Here is a 19,820-nt window from a genome sequence, read left to right as displayed (position 1 = left end):
GTTCCAGCTTTGAATTACGTCTATCTAGTCCGTTCATAAGGTGGGACCCACGGTTTGGATGGCGGGGTCAAAAAACTGTTGGGAATAACACCTTTGAGACGGTTGAACCAGCACAACGTTGACCCGTGTATTACCTCTCCAGATACATATGACAGGCGGACTTTTCAATTGGAGCCGTCCATTGGGTGGCCGGCCAGTCTTTGTCCATATTCAAACGACAACTGTAGCCGTCAATTTTCTTTGCTTTTATCATCCGTGAACGGCTTTGATTTACTTGAAAAGATGCCAGGGATCATTACATCCTTGAAAATCACCCTGCCACTTGTCATTGCGCGAAACGGGAAAGGATTGACTACTCTCCCTGCCAGCAGCCCCGTGGCTGATGGTCGGTGCTCTGTGGGCCCCACCATGATGTATGTGTTTCATCCATTCCATTCATCCATTGTTAAAGATCGTTTTAGGGCGTGATACAAAAATTGACAGAAATATATATCTCAGTGGTATCACACCACAAGAAAACGATAGTGATTGGATATCCACCATTAAAATCCTCCTAAGGCCCACTGTACTGTTTATTTGACAAGAAATCTGTTAATTAGGTAATACAGGAACAGATGAAGGGAAAAAACAAATATCAACTTGATCCAAAACTTTTATGGCCCCCGAAAGGTTTTTAATGGTCGACGCTCATTCAACACTGTTTCTTGTAATGTGGTCAAATTGAGATTGATACATAAATAATTTTTATCCTTTTATCATAAAATGATATCTAAAAATAGATGGACGGCATGGATGAAACACATAAATCATGTTGGAACCCACAGAGCACCGACCAGCAGCCATTGGCTGGTGGCAGGGGGAGTAGCCAATCCGCGTCCGCGCGAAACCCAGCTCCGTCGGCCCACCGATGCTGAGTCTTAACCTCGTCGATTACTTGCAACCGTCCATCACTCCAATGGCTCATTGATGAGGGAACCAGCCAAAACCGGGGCCGAGGACCATATCAGAGTGCCCGACGAACATGGAACCGGACTGCGTACTGAGTAAACTCTGTGGGGTCACCGTGATTTATTTATTTTATCCACTCCATCCATCCATTTTATCATATAATTTTAAGCCATTAGCCTAAAAGTTAAACATACCCCAAATTCGAATAGAACATAACATAGGAAATAGTGTGAAATAGTGTGAATTGAATTTCTACGGTTGAAAATTTATTATGGCCCACATAAGTTTTGAATGAAGCTTATATCTGTGTTTTTGCTTCAATCATGTTGTCTGATTTTATAAACAGTTTGTATGACAAATATAAATCATTGTGGCCATAGGAAGATTTGGACTGTGAAAATGGAAAACGGAGGGCGGTGGTTAGTACTCCATGGGCCTCAACATGATGTATCTGTTTCATGCATTTTTACTTATTATTTTAGGGCTTGATATAAAAAATGAGAGGGATATAAATCTCAAGTGGACCACACCACAGGAAAGCAATAGTGATTGGATATCCACCATTAAAATCCTACTAAACCCCACTGTATTGTTTATTTGACATCCAATATATTGATTAGGCCATACAGACCCAGATGAAGGGAGCCCTCAAAAAGCTTTTAGTGGTCCACAGTCCACATTCATTCAACATTGTTTTCTGTAAGATGGTCCACTTGAGATTGAGATATACTTATTCTTGGTCTCATACCATAAAATGATCTAGAAAAATAGATGGACAGCCCAATGAAACATATACATCATGGTGGAGCCCACATACCACCAAAGGGGAGTAGCCAATCCGTTTCCAAATACGACAAGGTGAGGCTTCACCGTACGATCGAAGTCCGGACACCATGCAATCGGCTTCCATAAAACACATACATCACAATAGGTCCCACAAAGTCCTGCAAAGGGTCGCCACATAATCACATCTCGAAGGATGCGGATTGCGTCCTACCCTAGCCTGGACAGATTACCGGTCAGAGATCTATGGGGCCCACCCTGATGTAAGTGTTTTATCTATGCCGTTCATTGCTTTTATAAGATCATTTTAAGGTATGAGACAAAAATTGAAGAACATACACAGCTCCAATGGAGCACATCAAAGGAATCTGCAGTGATAATGACACTCACAGCTGAAACCTTCATAAGGGCCACTGTGATTGTTTTCTTACCATCGAACATATTAATAAGGTCATGCAGACGTGGATGAAGTGAAAACACAAATATCAGCTTGATCCAAAACTTCTCCAGATCCCAAGAAGCTTTTAATGGTGAACGTTAAATCCCCACTTTGTGGTCCATTTAAGCCCTGGACCTGCCTCATTTTTTGTATCTCACATTATAATGATCTGAAAAAAAAAATGATTAACAGAGTGGATAAAACACTTACGTCACGGTGGGCCCCACAGATCCCTGCCCGGACAGTAATAGTCCGGGCGGGGGTAGGACGCAATCCGCGTCCCATCTGGAAATGCTAGGTGTGGTAGCTTGTGTTCCGTCTCCAATTGGGTATTAGCCTCACCTGTTTGTGGTAGGATTTGAATGGATTGCACTTGTTCAGTCCATTCCTATGCAAACAGCCTTGATAAAATAATAATAATAATAATAATAATAATAAAATAAAAAATTGCTTCTATAAAACATATACATCATGGTGGTCCCCACATGGTCCTGCAAGGGGTTACCACGTAATCCAGGTCCGAATTTACTAGGCATCACCTGTTCCATCCCCTAGAATTATTTGATGGAACATTGATTGAGCATTGGCCTTGCTTGTACGTGTCACAATTTAAATGGATGGCTTGGTGTTGTTTGCGATGCTTTACAAAGCATGTTTGAAAGTTGCTCAATCTAAATTATTGTGATTTAATTGGTCCACATCATCACACATAGAGTTGTACACTAACCGAGCTAACTCACCCGACTTCACTTGAAAGGGCTATAATCAACTCAGCTCGAAACTGGGTTCAAGCTGAGTCGAGTTAATTTTTTTAGCTTGAAAAATTTTCGAACCAAGTTCAAACTGGAACAAACTCAACTTGACTCGGCTCAGAACTCAACTTGGTTTGAATCAATTCGACTCGGATTGGGTTCACTTAATGTAAATATTTTGTTTGTGTGTGTATGTGTGTGTGTGTATCTTGAACTCAGCTAGTAGGCTCGAACTCGTACTAGGCTTGAGCTTGCCCGAGCTGCTGACTGAGCCGAGCTGAGCCGGTCAATCAAGCTAGAGGACTGAGCCAAGCCGAGTTCAAGTTGGAGTAGTCTGCTGGCTGAGCTAAGCAAAGCTGGGCAAGCTTGACTCAATTCAACTCATGTACAACTCTAATCACACACTCCATTTAATGCAACCTTGCTAACAATGTCAATGAAGATGTGGGCCAGCCAAGATGCATAAAAGCAATATTTTCACAGGCATGGATTCTGATTCCCATAAAATGGCATGGCAAAACATTACTTGAAAGTTACTTGTCCCTATGATTTATGTGGGCCACACCAAGGAAAACAGTTTAGAAGGTAAGTATTGCCCTGTACACTGTTTCCAATCATGTGGTCCACACGAACAACGGAAGAAGTGTTTTGGGCCCCAGGCCTCGCAGTGGGTGACACACCTACTGGTTGTGCTGGATTCCACATAAACACAACGGTGCCCAATTGAGCAGATCGCCTTTGCTGGCCTGGGTCAACCTGAACCACCATTAATAAATTCTAGCTCAACTGGCAGACTGAGTGGAGATACCTCGTTTCAACACTTGAGGTCTTGGTATCGATCCCTAGCGGGGGTGGCTAACATGGAGTGTGTGTACTGACATGGGGTTGTAAAAAAAAAAAAAAAAAAACGCACTCAAAAGGTAATTAGATTAATGGGGTAGCTTATTGACAACTTCTTTGAAAAGGGCACCCCGAATATATATTATATACTAATTAGGGAGTTGTTTTGTAAAATTCCTTGCGGAGGGGGCCCACATTCTTAAACGTTGGGATCGAGCTTTATACATGCCATTCATTGACTGCAACACATCCTCCATCTGCTGACCCACAGCGCACATATCGATCAGTGAAAAACAAATTTTCAAAAAAGAAAAGATAAGGAGAGACTCGAAACTGTCCAAAGGCTACTGAATCAAAAGATCAGATGGATATGATATGGAGAAAAGAGACTATTGCGGTCCCACATATTATTTCTACTTAGATAAGGTTTTTAGATCCTCATCATTAAGGAAAGAAGGAACTACAATAGCTGGTTGAACAATGAAACCTGCCTCATTGCAAGCATCCTCAAGTAGCTTTACTTGGGAAGGCCCATTTGGACAGAATGCAATCACAGCTCCGCCACTGCCCGTGAACTTGGCTGCTGCACCGACCTTTCTAGCCAACTCGATCATCTTTATGTTCAATGAGCCAAGCGCGGCATCCCCAAACATGCGCCTGTGACACCCACATACCAAAAAATAAATAAATGACATCAATACATAAATAATAAGGGCATTGACATATAGCACCATCCCTATTCCCCTAAGGAAAATAAAAAATAAAAAAAAATAAAAATAAAAAATAAAAAAAACACCCTCCATCATGTGTATTCCTAAATAACCCCTTCCCTTTTACATTTGTGTCAAAAACCACCTCGTATCAATATCCATCTGTAAAGCGTTGATAGAACCATGTCGTAGCCATTATAGTTGATTGTTGACTGTGGAAAAAGATATATTACCCTTGGGTTTGGGAGAGGACAGGGTTAGGGTTAGGGTTTTGAGCAAGGTGTTCCATAATGGACAATTACCATTATGATACGGGCCGTTACAACCCTTGTAATGGCTGTTACGACCTTTTTATTAAAAAAAATGGAAAATTTGTTTTTCGACTGTTACAGAGCCGTTATGTCTGGTTTTTTCTGTAATGGCCATTACGGTTGTTTCAGCCATATGACACGTAATGGCTACGACCATTACAGCCATCACATAACTGATTTTGAATACCTTGGTTTTGAGAGGTTGGGTTTAGGGTTGGGAATCGAGAGAGGGATACTATTATCATTTTTAAAAAAGATTTTGCGAGCCTAATCATGGCTAGTTTTTCTGTCTAAGAAATTGACCACAGCATCTGCCCTCCCATGTGTTTGGTTCCATTGGAAATAGTGTCTTTTAACCAAACTATGAAAACAGAAAGTATTATTTCGGAAGAGCTTTGCTAAGCACGCATGCGTGTGCAATAGAGCTATGTACATGCCACAGTTTGCCGACCAGGACTCGGCTTGGGACTAGAGAACTTGTTCAGAAAAGAAAATAAACAGAGAACTTTTCTTCTTCAACAATTAATTTTATTTATTATTATTTTTTAAAAACGAAAGTAAAATGAGAACTTGCTCAACCCATGTTCACTTGCCCTAGTCAAGCTCGTTATGCATTGATTTGGGAAACCAGGCCCAAGTCATGTGGACCCCTGGTTCTCCCAACCCAGTGACCAGGATTGTGAACGGGACTGGTCGACTCAGGCGAATCCGTCCACTTGCCTAACTTGCAACCTATGGTACATACCACACATGTGCCAGGACTTGTGACTCATCCAAACACAACCTTAGTCTAATAAAGACTTGCAACTAGAGCTGGGCAAACCTGACCCGATCCGCTGGATCCTACCAGATCCGACCAGGTCCGACCTGATTCGAGCCGAACCGACGACCTGAATCGGTTAAGTTCGAGCAGGATCAGGCAGATTCGACCGTTAATTCGGTTAGGGTCGGGCAAAGTTAAATCGGACAGCAGCGAACCAAAATTCGATCCGTTTGGAACCAATCTGATTCGGACCAGACCGGACCGGATCTATAATTACTATTTTACCCTTAACTATATATATATATATATATATATATATATATATATATATATGCACGCACACACACACTTTTTACCCTACCCTCCCTCTCTACCCGAACCCTAAATCCCCAAACCCTCTCTACCCTACCCTCCCTCATGCTTTGAATTTCCTTTTTAGCCCCTATCGTAATCCCACTTCAAGCAAATAAAAATTCCATTGGAAATCTTCAGAGAGAGAGAGAGAGAGAGAGGATGGGGAAGAAGGTTCTTCTAATATGTCTTTCAGTGGGATTTCTTGCGGTATTGACTGCCACTTTAGGTTTTGCTGCAGAGGCTAAAAGAGTTAAGGTAAATTAGAAAAGAAGCCCCTTTCTTCCATTTCCTGGAGTTTATTTAAATGGGTCTCTTTTTTTTTTTCTTTTTCTTTTTTTTTCCTTCATTTTAGATATGGGTTTTAGGCTCTTATAAGTCTCAGCTTTTTTTTTTCTTTCTTTTTTTGTCATTGTCCAGTTTCAGTAGTCCTGTTTTTGGATTTTTCTTGATATGGATTTCTTTAATGGAAATATTGTTTTTCTTGAACAGGGGTTGCCTTTCCATCATTCAACTTTTCTTTTATTTTGGATTTTGGTCTTAGTTATTTGGAAATGATTTTCATTGAGAGCTTAGTATTTAGCAATGCTTTTGGGTTTTGTTTTCTACACCCACCCCTGATTGATTTGTATACACCCATTTTTCATCTTGGGATATTGAATAGTACAAATGGGTGTGTGGGCAATCAAAAGGAGTGGGTGTAAGTAGTGGTTCCTTTATTTTTTGTGGTTGTTATTGAAGAAAAATGGACCGATCCGAATTTGGCATAATCCGATCCGACTCGGTTTTTCTGACCGAGTCGGACTCGAATCGGTTCAGGCCAGTATGGGTTAGGATCGGATCGAGTCAAATGACCCAGACTCGGTCCCAGATCGGACCAAGTTCGGGTCAGGCCATGCAGAACTCGGACTGAGTCGAGTTGGACTCAATCCGATTCGACTCGGTCCGATGCCCAGCTCTACTTGCAACCTATGGTACATGCCACACATATGCCAGGACTCACAATTTTTTTAAAATATAGAAATGACAAGGAAAAAAAAGAGGTCGTGCAGCTATGTTATCATTATTTGGACTTCGGACAACTGCCCATGAGTGAAAAAAAAGGATCAAGTGCCCATGTGGTGTGGGTTGGTGTGTGGGTGGGGTGTGTAAAAAAAATGGCTTTTCTTTGTTTGACCCATCAATGTCCTCCAATGTCCAATATATCATTTAAGGGTCTAGGCCTCAATATCTCCCATATTAGATGATCCAAGCCATTCAATGAAAATGAACAACGATAAACAGTAGTCCATCTATGGGTCCCGAATTGGATGGTTAAGATCATCCAACTGGGGGCATTTTTGGGGGGTCTCCCAAAAATCCATGCCTACCATATCAACTGTTTGGCACATCAAACTATACATGTGCAGTTTGTTGGCCAAGCAAATGCTGGATCGGAGTCATCACACAGCATGTTGCCCCAAAAACTAGAACCTGTGTTATTCATATATATAAGAGGCTCTCGAATCCAACCGGTTGGACTATTAAGTCACAGTCCACCTAGTGGATAACTTCCAACCTTTCACGTGTATGCGACATCCAATCCGTCCAATAGGTTGGCCCCATCCAACCACACTTGTATTTTGCTATTTATCAATGGCTAGACATTGTTTTCTATAGTGTAGCCGCCTAATGAGTAGATAGGGATGATTTTTGCTAGGTTGTCCTTGTGGGGTGGCCAACCTATTAGAATGGTTGGATGTCACATGAACTTAACAGGTTGGAAGCTTTCCACTGGGTGGACCATACCTTCTAGTCCAACCCGTTGGACTTGAGACCGCCTCTTTTTTCACTGGCTTGTTTACAATAGTAGTTGACATTTGTTGAGAAGTGGGTTGCTATGGCTACCACATTCAAAGAACAATAATCATAACTTTTCAACGGATTATGCATGGAAACTTCATTATGATTATTATTTTTAAATACCTTCGAAGATCAAAGTTCTGATTCATAAGTTCTGCAAGTTTAGCATAGTCCTTTCCTAGCAAAACCGTCTGACCTTCCAATGCTATATCGGCAACCTCTTTCATTGATGATATTATAAACTCATCGCCATCAAGCCACCTCTTGCGAACAGTGCTATGTACCTGCAATGACAAATCACTCAACAATAAGAAAAAGCAAGCTAAACATAGTTGCAGACATGCAGACGCACATATAAATCATGTAGAGGCTACAACCTCTAGATGAGAGGGACAGAAAAGCTCTCTAGCTATACTTGCAGTTGGCCACGTGGAAACTCCAATAAATAGATCTTGACTGTCCATTTAGTCCAGAGAGCTCCCCATGGTTCACCGTACCATATGAACTTTGCCTACTTTCAGATCATCATTCATTAGACAGGGTACAAAAGTCTTTTTTAAAAAAAGGTGAAAAAAGAGATGGTGTGGAGGCTTATCAAGTAATTCTAGAGAACCATAGACAATCTTAATAACTGATTTTTGAGAACCATAGACAATCTAATGTGGGGCCAATTGAATGGATGTGGCTATTCCCTCAATCAGCAGGGCCTCTTACTCTTATCTCTCATGAATAATATTGACCACATGCTTCGGACAAAATGTTGGGCAGTTGAGGAACAACGTGCTCATAGGATCAGTTGCTGAAATGAGGATGTTAAGATGGATGAGTGGCAAGACGAGGAAGGATAGAATTGAATGGATGAATTGACTTCCGAGTAGCACCAATAGGTAATAAGATGAGGGAAACGAGACTTAGATGGTTTGGTCATGCATAACAGAGATGAAGAATCGTGCTGGTTAGGTGTGAATTTGTACAAGTTGGAGTCTCTAAAGGGGCAAGGGGAAGGGACAAAAGGTCGTGGATGGAGGTAGTAAGAAAAGACAGGATAATCTATGGTCTAATTGAAGGTATAGCACTTGATAGAGTGGAATAGCTGAGCAGGATTCATGGACCCGACCCTAATTAATTGGGATAAGGCATAGATGATGATGAACAGTATTGACCATCCATTTTTGCAGGACCTTGATGGGACAGGATCATTCAATCGGTCTATTTTTGCACGAAGGATCATGAGGAGTGAGCTGGACTGAATTGAAGGTCCAAATCAATCGATTATCAGTTAGTGTCCATGTGACCAGATTCAAATTTGTCATGAGGAGCTTCCGAAACCAATCAGATAAGCAAGAATAAAGACAATTAATTTCAAGCTGCATTTTATCATGCTTATAAAAGCATGCATGTGACAATGTGGTGCATATGCACCAGAAGACTCACCCTTGGGGCTGTGAACAGGTACCTAGGTCCATGGAGATCCCTACTACTTGACCAGATTTAAACAGGTCTGGTTCCAAAAATCAAACATGACGATAGATCAGGCTCTCTCTCAAATCTACGAGTAACCAAACCCAACTCCCTACAGGTACACCAGTACCCTACCCAAAGCCAACCCTTTGGCAGCCCTACTAACCTTATCCTTGCCACATTACCTTAATTGTTAGGGGACTTCAGGGCACAACCATACTAGAATACTCGTACATCCCACAAAAAGCTAATCTACACCCAAATCGTCTCCATGATGACACTAACTGTAGTTTCATTTTTTTTCCTTCTTTTTTTTTCTTTTCTTTTTTTGGTACTTTAAAATTCCCCATAGGGCCTTCTAGAAATGAGCCATTGAGTGATATTTGGGCCGTCACTTCTCTCAACTTATTTATCTTTTCCCTTTTTTTTTCAGATGAGGAACGATTTCATTAGAAGATAGAAACAGTTAAGGTAATGGATAAAGAGTCATTGATATAAAGGGATTCCCAAGCAATGGCTTTCTTGACTAACCAATCAGCAAGGGAGTAGACTTTTTTGGTAAGAAGATAAACCGAAAATGAATACAAAGATAACGATCCTTCTATTTCATTTATAGAATGAATTGCTGCTTCCATGCTGCCTGCATGACCCTGGCAACCATGCTAGTGCCCTCTCTGAATCAGCTTCAGTGATGATCTTAGCATGCCCTATCCAGTCTTTAACAGACTTCAGAGCAATTTTAATTGTTTCAAGCTCTGCCTAGTTGGAGCCAGCAACAGGAAGAGGGCCTCAAAAAAACTTAAATAAGTTTGCAATGGATAAATTGATGGTCGCTGGTCCCTTCATCTCTTGCAAAGAATGCACATATACGGTAATGCTTAGTTGCATTTCTTCAAATTACAAATTAATCATTTGATAAGGCAGTCCAACAAAAAGCCTCAACTCTAGGATCTGCAAGAGAACCCCACACTTGAACTCAATCCATGATCGAAAAATTCTTTATCCAAAGGTTCCTCAAGAACTTGTTGGAAGAGAAGTTCTGACTTGTCAAGTGAGCCTAAATATGCTTATCTGGCTCATCTACTGAGAAGAACGCTCTATCAAGACATTAAGATGTTCTTCAACCATCTGAACGTCCTAATCCTGCAAGTTTCTTCCGAAACTCAGATTCCAAACCACCATGACTACCCAAACTCCATAGCAATCCTTTATTGTCATGAATAGTGGTGTATTGCAAATGTAATCAAGAAGTCTTTGAAACAGCGATGTGCACCCTGCCATTTGTCCTCTCAAAATCTGTTTCTCCTCCCATAACCCACTGCCAACTAAGAAATATGTACCTTTTTTTAGGATTTACCAAAACCATCTAAGACATCTAAAACATGGAAATAGCCCTCCATTCCAAAAATAGAACCCCCTATACACATGCTGCCACAGCTGCCACCTGGACAAAATGCCCATTTCTTTTCATGAATCCTTCTAACAGCCAATTCCTTACTATATTCTTGAGTTTATTTGCAAGACTTTGAAAAGGGAAAGATTATAAGTGGAAGGTTCACTAGAATTGCTTTTATGAGAGTGGTGAGGCCACCTAGAGAAAGATGCACTCTTTTCCACAAAGCCAACTTCTTCTCAAATCTTCAACAATGGATCCCAAAATGATGAACTCTTGGATTTGCCCTGAACAGCAAAGGTGGGCGAAGGGATGGATTCCACTGTGCATTTCAAGAGAGAAGCCACCCTTTCATCTTGAATTGTGAAGATTTTTTGGAGATAATGGTATGGAAATTCACAAGCAACCTCTACTAACACCCTTCGAAACTTGTGGATACCATTAAAAGAGTTATAGGCATTTCCATGCAACAGGCCTGATGGCCCCCTCAGTTTATGTAATTCAGAGGGTCTTAGAGGTTTGGTTGGGAGTTTGATGATCGGGATTTAGATTATGAAGACTGCATGGTATGGTAATGCATCAAAGGAAGAACAATAAAATTTAAGCAAGGAATTGGACCATTCATGCTCGACTATCCTGTGGGCCACAAGAGAAGACCTTTGAATAAGGAAAGTACAGAAAAATGAAAGGACAAGAGAAGTTATTTAAGGTAGCATTTAACTTTTGTCACCCTCTCCATTTCAGTCACTTTGTCTAATATACTCAATATGAAATGAAGGTTGACATAATCCAGCCATTTGTCCAAGTTAACCTTTTGAACAGTAAAGAAAGTTAGTTTGGGATTTTTAATGAATATAGGTGGTGAATTTCATATTTATTATGCATGGACGTGTCAAAATGGGCATGCACAGCAAATCAGCTCTAGACGCATCTTAATATGTGCCACTGGTTTTTAGGTTTATTCATGTTCAACACCCCATATCTATCTCCGATCCAAGTTGCATTGGACCTGTCCCAATCCTATTGTGCTGCTGCATCAATCTTGACGACCTCGGATAGTATCGTAATGCTCTCAACTAAAGACAACTGATGCATTGAAATGATCTGATCAATGTATGGTGTGTATTGAAAGGGAAAAATGAAGGCATTATGAGAAACGGACCTTCCCAGAATCACTTGGATTTTCTGCATAAATGAGATGGAGTTGAGGAAGAAGACTAGTATCCATGGGCGTATATATTCCATGCCCCAAATCATCCATATATTCCTTGCTAAAATCCTGCAAAATCATTGTTGAACGTCAGTATTGGAAAGAACAGTACAGAACTAAGCAATTGGCTACAGATAAGAGTAGGAGTTCAAAGCCTACCATGGAACGTACATGCAAGGCCTAGGCTCCACCATGAATGCACCATGGCCCAAAATCAGGCTGCTCTGGCCATCAGTCAGGCCACAAATATACAAAGAATGTGGGCTATTGGTCAATTTTTCTCACCATCCATTTTTCTGATAGACATACGGCCTACTTGACCACACCAACTGGGCAATGGCACATAGGGCCCACCAGATGAATGTACATCTCTCCCACACATATGAAACATTGGTACATGTTGAGAGAGTTGGGTTGCAACCAATCCTCCAAACATCAACTTCAAGTTTGGATTAGGATGTCCCACCAAAGGGCCAATAGAGGATTGGTACATATGGGGAAGGTAAGATCCAAACATCCCAATCCCACTCTCACAAGTGGCCATGTCATTCTCATCACTAAATTAAATGCATTAGTAATCATCAATTTCCTAATTACATCCTTTCAAAAATTCAAATGTCCCATACCATGTAAATGAGCCCCCCGTAGACTTGTGCAACTCGATCTTGTAGCCCGGCAACGATTCCAAGTTCTTTTTCTGCACTAAGAATGAGGTTGGGCCTGATCTCCACTTTAATCAGATGCCTGACTTTGTAGAAATCGAGTAAGCAGTTTAAGGCAGCACATACTATAGCACTCGAACCAGAAAGCCCTGCCTAAAAGATCAAAATCATGCAAGTTCTCTGTCAAAATTTCCAATTAGCAACATTGCATTTGCAAGTCAATTTCTGTGGGGAGATATGGACTGCAGAACAAATTTGAAAAATATGTATGGTACTCAGGTATTATTCCTTTATGTATAATCATGTGCATCACTCCAATACATACACTGTGCATGCATATCATTTTACATAGAAACTCATAACACAATTAATATATGAAGTGATGAATGTTACTATTATAGGCCCTACATGCTTAGTATTATTTTATAAGTATGTAAATTAGGGTTTTGCTAACATATCTCTCAAAAAAAAACAAAAGCGTGGACTTCCCCACCTTCATGGGGAGGTTGGCGATATCAAGCTTTTGAATGACAAGAGAGAGGTCCCATCCTCAGTTTGGACAGTCCGTTCAATAGTAGCATTGGGAGCAACCCATGGTGCAAGGATCACGCCAATCGGATGAATGTCCACTTTCCATGCTATTGATCGGATGCTTAGGATCATCCGCTTAGCATGATTTTTTGCACCATGGCTTGTCCCTAGTTGTATGAAATGGACGGTTCAAACCGATGATTGAGTGCCCCACGTGTCATTCAAAAGCTTTGGGGACATTGCTAACATACCCATGAAGGTGGGGATGTTACCAAAACCCAATAAATAAAAGTATAAATCTCTACATTGACAAATGGCCCATAATCCGACCGTTCGATTTGGAACAGAAAATGTGGGGGGTTTCATGTTTTAGTTAACATTGGTCCATCCACTCTGGGGTCTATTGGATGAACCGTCTGGATCACTTAACCATGGTCCAAACTTGTCTTTGCTGAAACCCGAGAATTCTAGGCATACTCTCAAGCTTGATGATCATACATTTCCTTCATTTCAACTTTGGTGAATCTGACAATTAGTTACATGCTCAGAATGTCAAGAGCAAAAAGAGAAAATATTCTAGAGAAAACAAGAACGAAGCCAACATATATGAGTATTCTAGAAATGGTTTATGATCAATATTTCTAAAATCAACTTTGAATTTGGAAAAATGCCCATAAAAATTTGGAAAACAACTCGTCGTGTTTCAATGAATGGATAAAATGTAATGGAAAAAGGATTCTCATGCCATAATTACTTAACAGGATCTTCAGAGGAGATCTGATCCACCTTGGAGGACAAAATTTTTTATCTGCCACTTTCTAGACTGTACAGGTGGCAATGTCTATGACCCAAACTGTGAATTCATCAGGGACAACCACGACTGGGTCACTGACCAAAGATCAGTGAGTGGGCCATTCTGAAAAAATGAACAAAAATCACTAAAATCCAGTTGGTGATTTTGGTACAACATATTTCATATAGTTAGTATTGTCCAATCATTGTGAATTTTGGTCCATGGTCCATTTGTGGAGATTTTTGATGAACGGATAGTTTGGATCATCATACACATGTCACAAGAATGGTTTAAAGCTGGGAGGATTTCATCCTCCCCAGGCGGCCTGGATCTCCTCCTATGGATCTTATAAGTTCAAAATGTTATATCTTGCAATTTTGACCTGAATAAGCCAATTTATTTATTTAATAAAGTGACGTACACTATCAAGATGGCACAAGTCAATCACATGAAATTTTAAAATGATGACGGTTCAAAAGCTTCACCTGGCGAGGTATATTGGTTTCATATGATAGAGTGAAATTTCCACCTTTTAGATCAATCTTGTTCTCAGCACAATAATTGAAGAAAACCATACAAACTGACATAAGTAAGCGGACTCCTCCATAATAACCCTCATTTTGCAACCGATTCACCTGAAAAAGGATAACCGCTGATCAAAAAATATAATATGTGTTGAAATTTGAGCCATTGGTTCACTTACGGTTTTAGAAAATATTGCAGAACTAGACATTTTACAAATGGCTGTTTTCTCTTTGATTTTTTTTTCCAAAGAGACTTGATTCCAAACATTTAGGAGACATTCTTAAAGTGATATTTTTACAACCTTATTTAATTAAACAAAAAGGTAACTGTGGAAAAGAAAAAGTTTTTCGCAGATGTCACGTTTTCCACCGATTGCAACAATAAACCTGTGATTTTTTTTTTCCTTTCCACACTTTTTCTAAAAAGAAAAGAGCAATTTCCTTGCAAAAACCTAATGATCTTGCTTTCCACAATTTTATTTATTTATTTATTTATTTTGGTTTTTTGAGAGACGATACTCACTTTTTAATCATTGACCGTTTCACTTTTCCATGGAAATAACACTTGCTAAAACAAACAACCTTCAGAGAATTATTTTCCATGAATTTCCTTATCCACGATTTTCCTCATATGTGATGTTTTCTTTTCTAATCCTACTTTTTGGATTCCACTGATCTAAACAAAGCCCTTAATTTGAATAGCGAACTCAACACTATCTATTATAGGCTTATGTTTACCACTTAACTAAACTAGATTTCAAAGGCTTATGCTAACTGCCGCCAATGAACTAGGTTGTGTGTCTCCATTTTCATTCAATTTGAATAGCAACCCCAACATTACCCATGAATCTGAGACTAGGACATCTTTCCACTAGTTATGGTGTCACATCAGCACACGTAAAGTTTCTAAATTTGGTCTTAATTCCCAAGCTTCGTTAAAAGATCATGGTGGTGTTATTGGTTTTTTTTATTTGTCAGGTAACAGTATAAATAAATATATAGGATAACAAATCTGTGAGAAGAAGTGCCTGCTTCCCAAGTAGTGAAAAGAATCCAAATAAGAAACCATAAGAACCAATCCCATACCACACTAAGTGATCGGCCATCCATGCATACACCAGGATTTCGGGACCTCAACATTCTTAGTTCCTTTGCTTGGGTGGTCCATGTAATGGCTTCACAACCTCCAAGATTGAGAGATTGAAGAGTTGGTGCCAACATCTTAAGAAGAAAAAAGCATATGCTTTTCTACAAAAGCAGGATTCCTAGCTAGTCTTCTCCAAGCCAAAGATACACTGCGCACTGAGCAATAGTGTAATGTCCAACCCCAATGGTTAACAATTTAAGAACATAGGAAGAATCACCATCAAGCGGATTCGGTGAGAGGGAAGCAAGAAATCTGGTTTCCACTATCACATTTCACTCAAATGGTCATTGAATCAAAACCATAATTGACCCAGCATGACATATATAAAATAACTCCTTGTGGTGGAAGATTCTTGTGAAGCTAGGTCAATTTACCAAAGTAACCTTCCCACAGCCATAAAAAATTAAGATTTATACAGCTTGACCAAAGAGGGAAAGGGAGGAGGAAAGAGGAAAGCTCTTGGGAAAAGATTCAGGGTTTTGAATTTAGAGAGAAGGGAAAGGAAAGAGAGATTTTCTTGGGGAAGGCAAGAGAGGAAGAAAAGAGAAGACAATCAAATGGAGAACTCTAGTTATTTTATCAAAATAAAGTTAGTACAGCAAGATATATATATATATATATATATATATAAAGAAGAAGCCAGATTATGGGTGTAGAAGTTCCTCTTGGGCACCTTTAGTCTTTCCCATTGCACTTAGATATCAAACCCTCATTTCTCTATTCTAGGCAACACACTTAGGACTGCACAAGACTCATGACAAGTAACGTAATCAAGCACAAAAAGGGATTCACAAGCCATCAAGGAAAAAGAACATTCATAGAAATTCTGTTCCCCTCTAAAAAATAAAAATAAAAAAACCTCTGTTCACATCAGCCACTTCCAGTGCACCATAGAAATTTTAGACCCCACACAAACTCTCTTGAGCTTCATGGGTACATCAATGATACCTTGGCCACTTATCATTATCATGTCAATGTTTAATAACTAAATTGGTTAGAAGAGCGAGAGGTAACAATCATAAATTCCAAAGATGTAGTAAAATTTTGAAATATTCCAATGGCCACTCTAATTAAAAGTCCTTAGGTAATAGATGCATTCAAATACCACCTCTTATCACTCTACAATCATACCATGGAGTAATGGGAACTAGAATGCTTAGCATTGTCACATAAGTAATATTAGAAATAGAATTACTATATTATATTGAATGAGAGGCATGTGAATCCTTTTTAGGAAGAAGTCCAACTGATCCATAGATCATTCAGACAATCGAATCCCAATCTGGTACTCTGAAGAAAGGTTATTTATGGGAAGAAGATGCTTATCCAGATTCACATTTCCCAACAGTCCAATATTAACTGAATGGCTCGAAACAAAAACCATGAATGATTCTCATGTATGAATGGCAGTTATGCACGAGTTTTACAAGAAACACAAACTCAATAGTCCATTTGCAGCATGATCCAAACCTTTCAGGCGACCAATTGGAGGACCTTTTTCGCAATTGAATGTGGACAATTGTTCTCTTTTTTGTTTCTAACCATCCATTTTCAGGCAACCAATTGAATGTTAGGATTCTCTAATCAGTGCAATGTTCATGCCATCGCTTAGCAACAGAGGGAACCGCCAGATGAACATCCAGATCGCTAGGCATGGGCATGATTAATGTTTTCAATATCTTGCAATATTGCCGATATATTCCACGATACAACAGTTATCCCAGTTGGGATATACAAAACCCAACTTTAATATCCATTTTTCATGTCATCGTGCACTTCTTCGGGATGATGGATCATATGATATGTACGGTCTAGATGGGGCCAAACGTGACATGGTGTGAACAAGTGCATAACATAATCTCTCATAAATAATTAAGACTCTAGCATGAAAAGGAGCTTGTTATCGATCCACCTAAACAAAGGTGCATTTCGTCCTAAACAAAATAACCCAAAAGAAATCACCACATGAGCCAATGTAGCATTCGTGTGCGGGACCCAAATCGTCAATCAAGTGGTAGCAGCATGCATGTGCCCTAACCCAAGAATCAGGCTGGTCTAAGTACTCACTTGGGTACAAAAGAACTCAAACCAACAGTTTGATTTCTACAATGTGGCCCACCTCATGAATGGACTATCCTTACTATTGGAAAGAACCTCTAAATGGTGGGCCCACAGCATGGGCAGCTCAAATGCTCTGTATACTACACATGCCATTTTGGCACATGCGGCAGTGTGCGGAGAGGACTTGGATCTACATGCATGTGGAATTAGTGAATGTTTGACTAAGATATATCTGCTTGGAAACAGAATGTAAGTGATTACAGAGGTGTGAATCTTTCATCTGGCATGTCTCATCACAGATTGGCCATAGCCCAATATGCGCATTCAATCCAATTTGTTTCTAACAGTCAACTTGCAGCCAACAGATCCAAATATGTGTTGATCATGGGAAGTGGATTGCGTGATGTGCCACACACCACTGACCCCGCTGGTGTGTTGATGTGGCAAAGTTCTGTAGACCCCACCACATCCACGCCGTCCATCCATTTTGTGAGACCATTTGAGGCAGATCCAAACCTCAATTGGACCATACCATGAAAGCAGTGGAGAATGGAGATTGAGCACCTACCATTGACAACTTCTTCCGTGCCACAGAAGTTTTGGATCAAGCTGATATTTGTGTTTTTCCTTCATCCAGATCTGTGTGAATTTACGAACACATTGGATGGAAAATAAACCTCATGGTGGACCCTAGGAAGGTTTAAGCGGTGGGAGTCATTGTCCCCTCTGCCTTCTGTGGTGTATGGTCCAATTGAGGTTTGGATCTGCCTCATTTTGAGCTAATGCCCTAAAATGATCTCGCAAAATGGATGGACGGTGTGGACATAACACATACATCATGGTGGGGCCCACAGAACTTTGCCATGCCAACACAACACCAATGTCGGTGGTGTGCGGCACACCACGCATCCGCTTCCTGCTCATTGGCCGCAGTTCTTGGGCAATGGCCCATCCATGGTGGGCCATGGAGCTGACCGGATTAATGGTCGAATACCAACATGTAAAGTATGTATAATTAACGATTGAGAAATGGAATTTTTGTGAATTTCAAAATAAATCTCAAATCTTCAAAAAAAAAAAAAAAAATCCATTAGAACCAAATTATGGATGTCATTTCCAGTCAGACGCACCAGAAATTCATAGTCTCTTGATCAAGACCGTCCATCTGCTACACCACACTGTGGATGGGCCACCGTCTCAAAATCACACAGATCACATAATTCTAACCATCCATTCAACGAATATTTTTCCAATTGCATCTGGACCATTGGACACTTTCATTGCCAACCATCCATAACGAAATTCACTGATTGGTTGATCATATTACAATCCAATCATTCACATTTCTCGTTCATCGTCACAGGCACCCGATGAACGGTCCGGATCACGAAACCGATCGTCCAAGCGTACACTAGCAAAATCCGCACCGGCCAATTACAGTCCAGCGAGCCTTACCAAAAACGACATCCTCCCTCCAATGCCAAAAACCTCATACCAGAATCAACAAAACCGATCGACAGAGAGAGATAGAGAGATAATAGAGAGAGAGAGAGAGAGAGAGAGAGAGAGAGAGAGAGAGAGAGATCTAACCAGATGGTGCAACGAGTCGAACCGGACAAGATCATGCGTTGGATGAGGCTGGATGACGAGATCATCCGACGGCTGCAGATGGACGGACGCACAGAAGTTCCCGAGACTAAAGGAGATCGTACGGCCAAAATACACGTCGCTAGGATTCCCCAGGAACCCCACCCGAGCATAGGATTTATGCTCGATGGACCCAACGTCGCCCTTCATCTCGACGGACGGAACGTCGCTCCCCATTACTTCTTTGGTTCTCTTCTTCCGCCGAGCTGAAAACTCCTCCTCGGCGTTACCCATCGTCTGCGAGTCCTATTTATCGCTTTCGTCGGACGCAAGACGGCAGTGATTCTGACGGCTTGTAATCGGCGCGTGGGCCCCAGCAGTCTGCTATTCATGAAAATCAATCTTTCCTCGCACCGTAGGAATGCAATGGGACACGCACGACTGAGATGGAGGGGGAAAAGAAAATATCACATGCGAAAACAATGGGATTTAAAAGAGAATTTGGGTCTTTTCTGTGCCGCAAGAGAGACTCGCTGCTTCCTTGCACGCGGTATCGCTCACTATCCAAAGTTCGAGTTGGGGTGGACCATACTGCTGAAAGTAGAGGGGACAATGAGGCACGCCGTTGAAACCTTCCTAGGGCCCACCATGATGATTATTTGCCGTAACCTGTTTACAGGATCACTCACAGCTGGATTGAAGAAAAAAACAA

The 19,820-nt window shown here is 40.7% G+C and overlaps 1 protein-coding gene across 1 annotated transcript; it reads right to left on the bottom strand.

Annotated features, from left to right (window-relative positions):
- Positions 1-4,140: 4,140 nt before the first annotated feature.
- Positions 4,141-19,540, bottom strand: LOC131243550 (glucuronokinase 1-like). The gene is made up of 6 exons (XM_058242985.1): positions 19,112-19,540; positions 14,275-14,424; positions 12,430-12,618; positions 11,756-11,872; positions 7,863-8,023; positions 4,141-4,419 (listed from the first exon to the last, which is right to left on the bottom strand). Exons 1-6 carry the CDS (start codon positions 19,400-19,402, stop codon positions 4,176-4,178), a joined length of 1,152 nt encoding a protein of 383 aa, XP_058098968.1. The 5' UTR covers positions 19,403-19,540; the 3' UTR covers positions 4,141-4,175.
- Between the last annotated feature and the right edge of the window lie 280 nt (positions 19,541-19,820).

The sequence above is a fragment of the Magnolia sinica genome, chromosome 4, assembly GCF_029962835.1.
Source record: "Magnolia sinica isolate HGM2019 chromosome 4, MsV1, whole genome shotgun sequence".
In the NCBI taxonomy this organism is placed as follows: domain Eukaryota; kingdom Viridiplantae; phylum Streptophyta; class Magnoliopsida; order Magnoliales; family Magnoliaceae; genus Magnolia; species Magnolia sinica.
Note: the sequence above shows the minus strand (reverse complement) of the source record. Positions and strands in the feature narration are given on the sequence as shown.

Coding starts and splice junctions, on each gene's coding strand:
- LOC131243550 (XM_058242985.1), bottom strand. CDS start 19,402: ATGGGTAACGCCGAGGAGGAGTTTTCAGCTCGGCGGAAGAAGAGAACC. Junction 14,425..19,111: donor TCGACTCGTTGCACCATCTG/GTTAGATCTCTC, acceptor ATCCTTTTTCAG/GTGAATCGGTTGCAAAATGA. Junction 12,619..14,274: donor AAACCAATATACCTCGCCAG/GTGAAGCTTTTG, acceptor TTGATCTTTTAG/GCAGGGCTTTCTGGTTCGAG.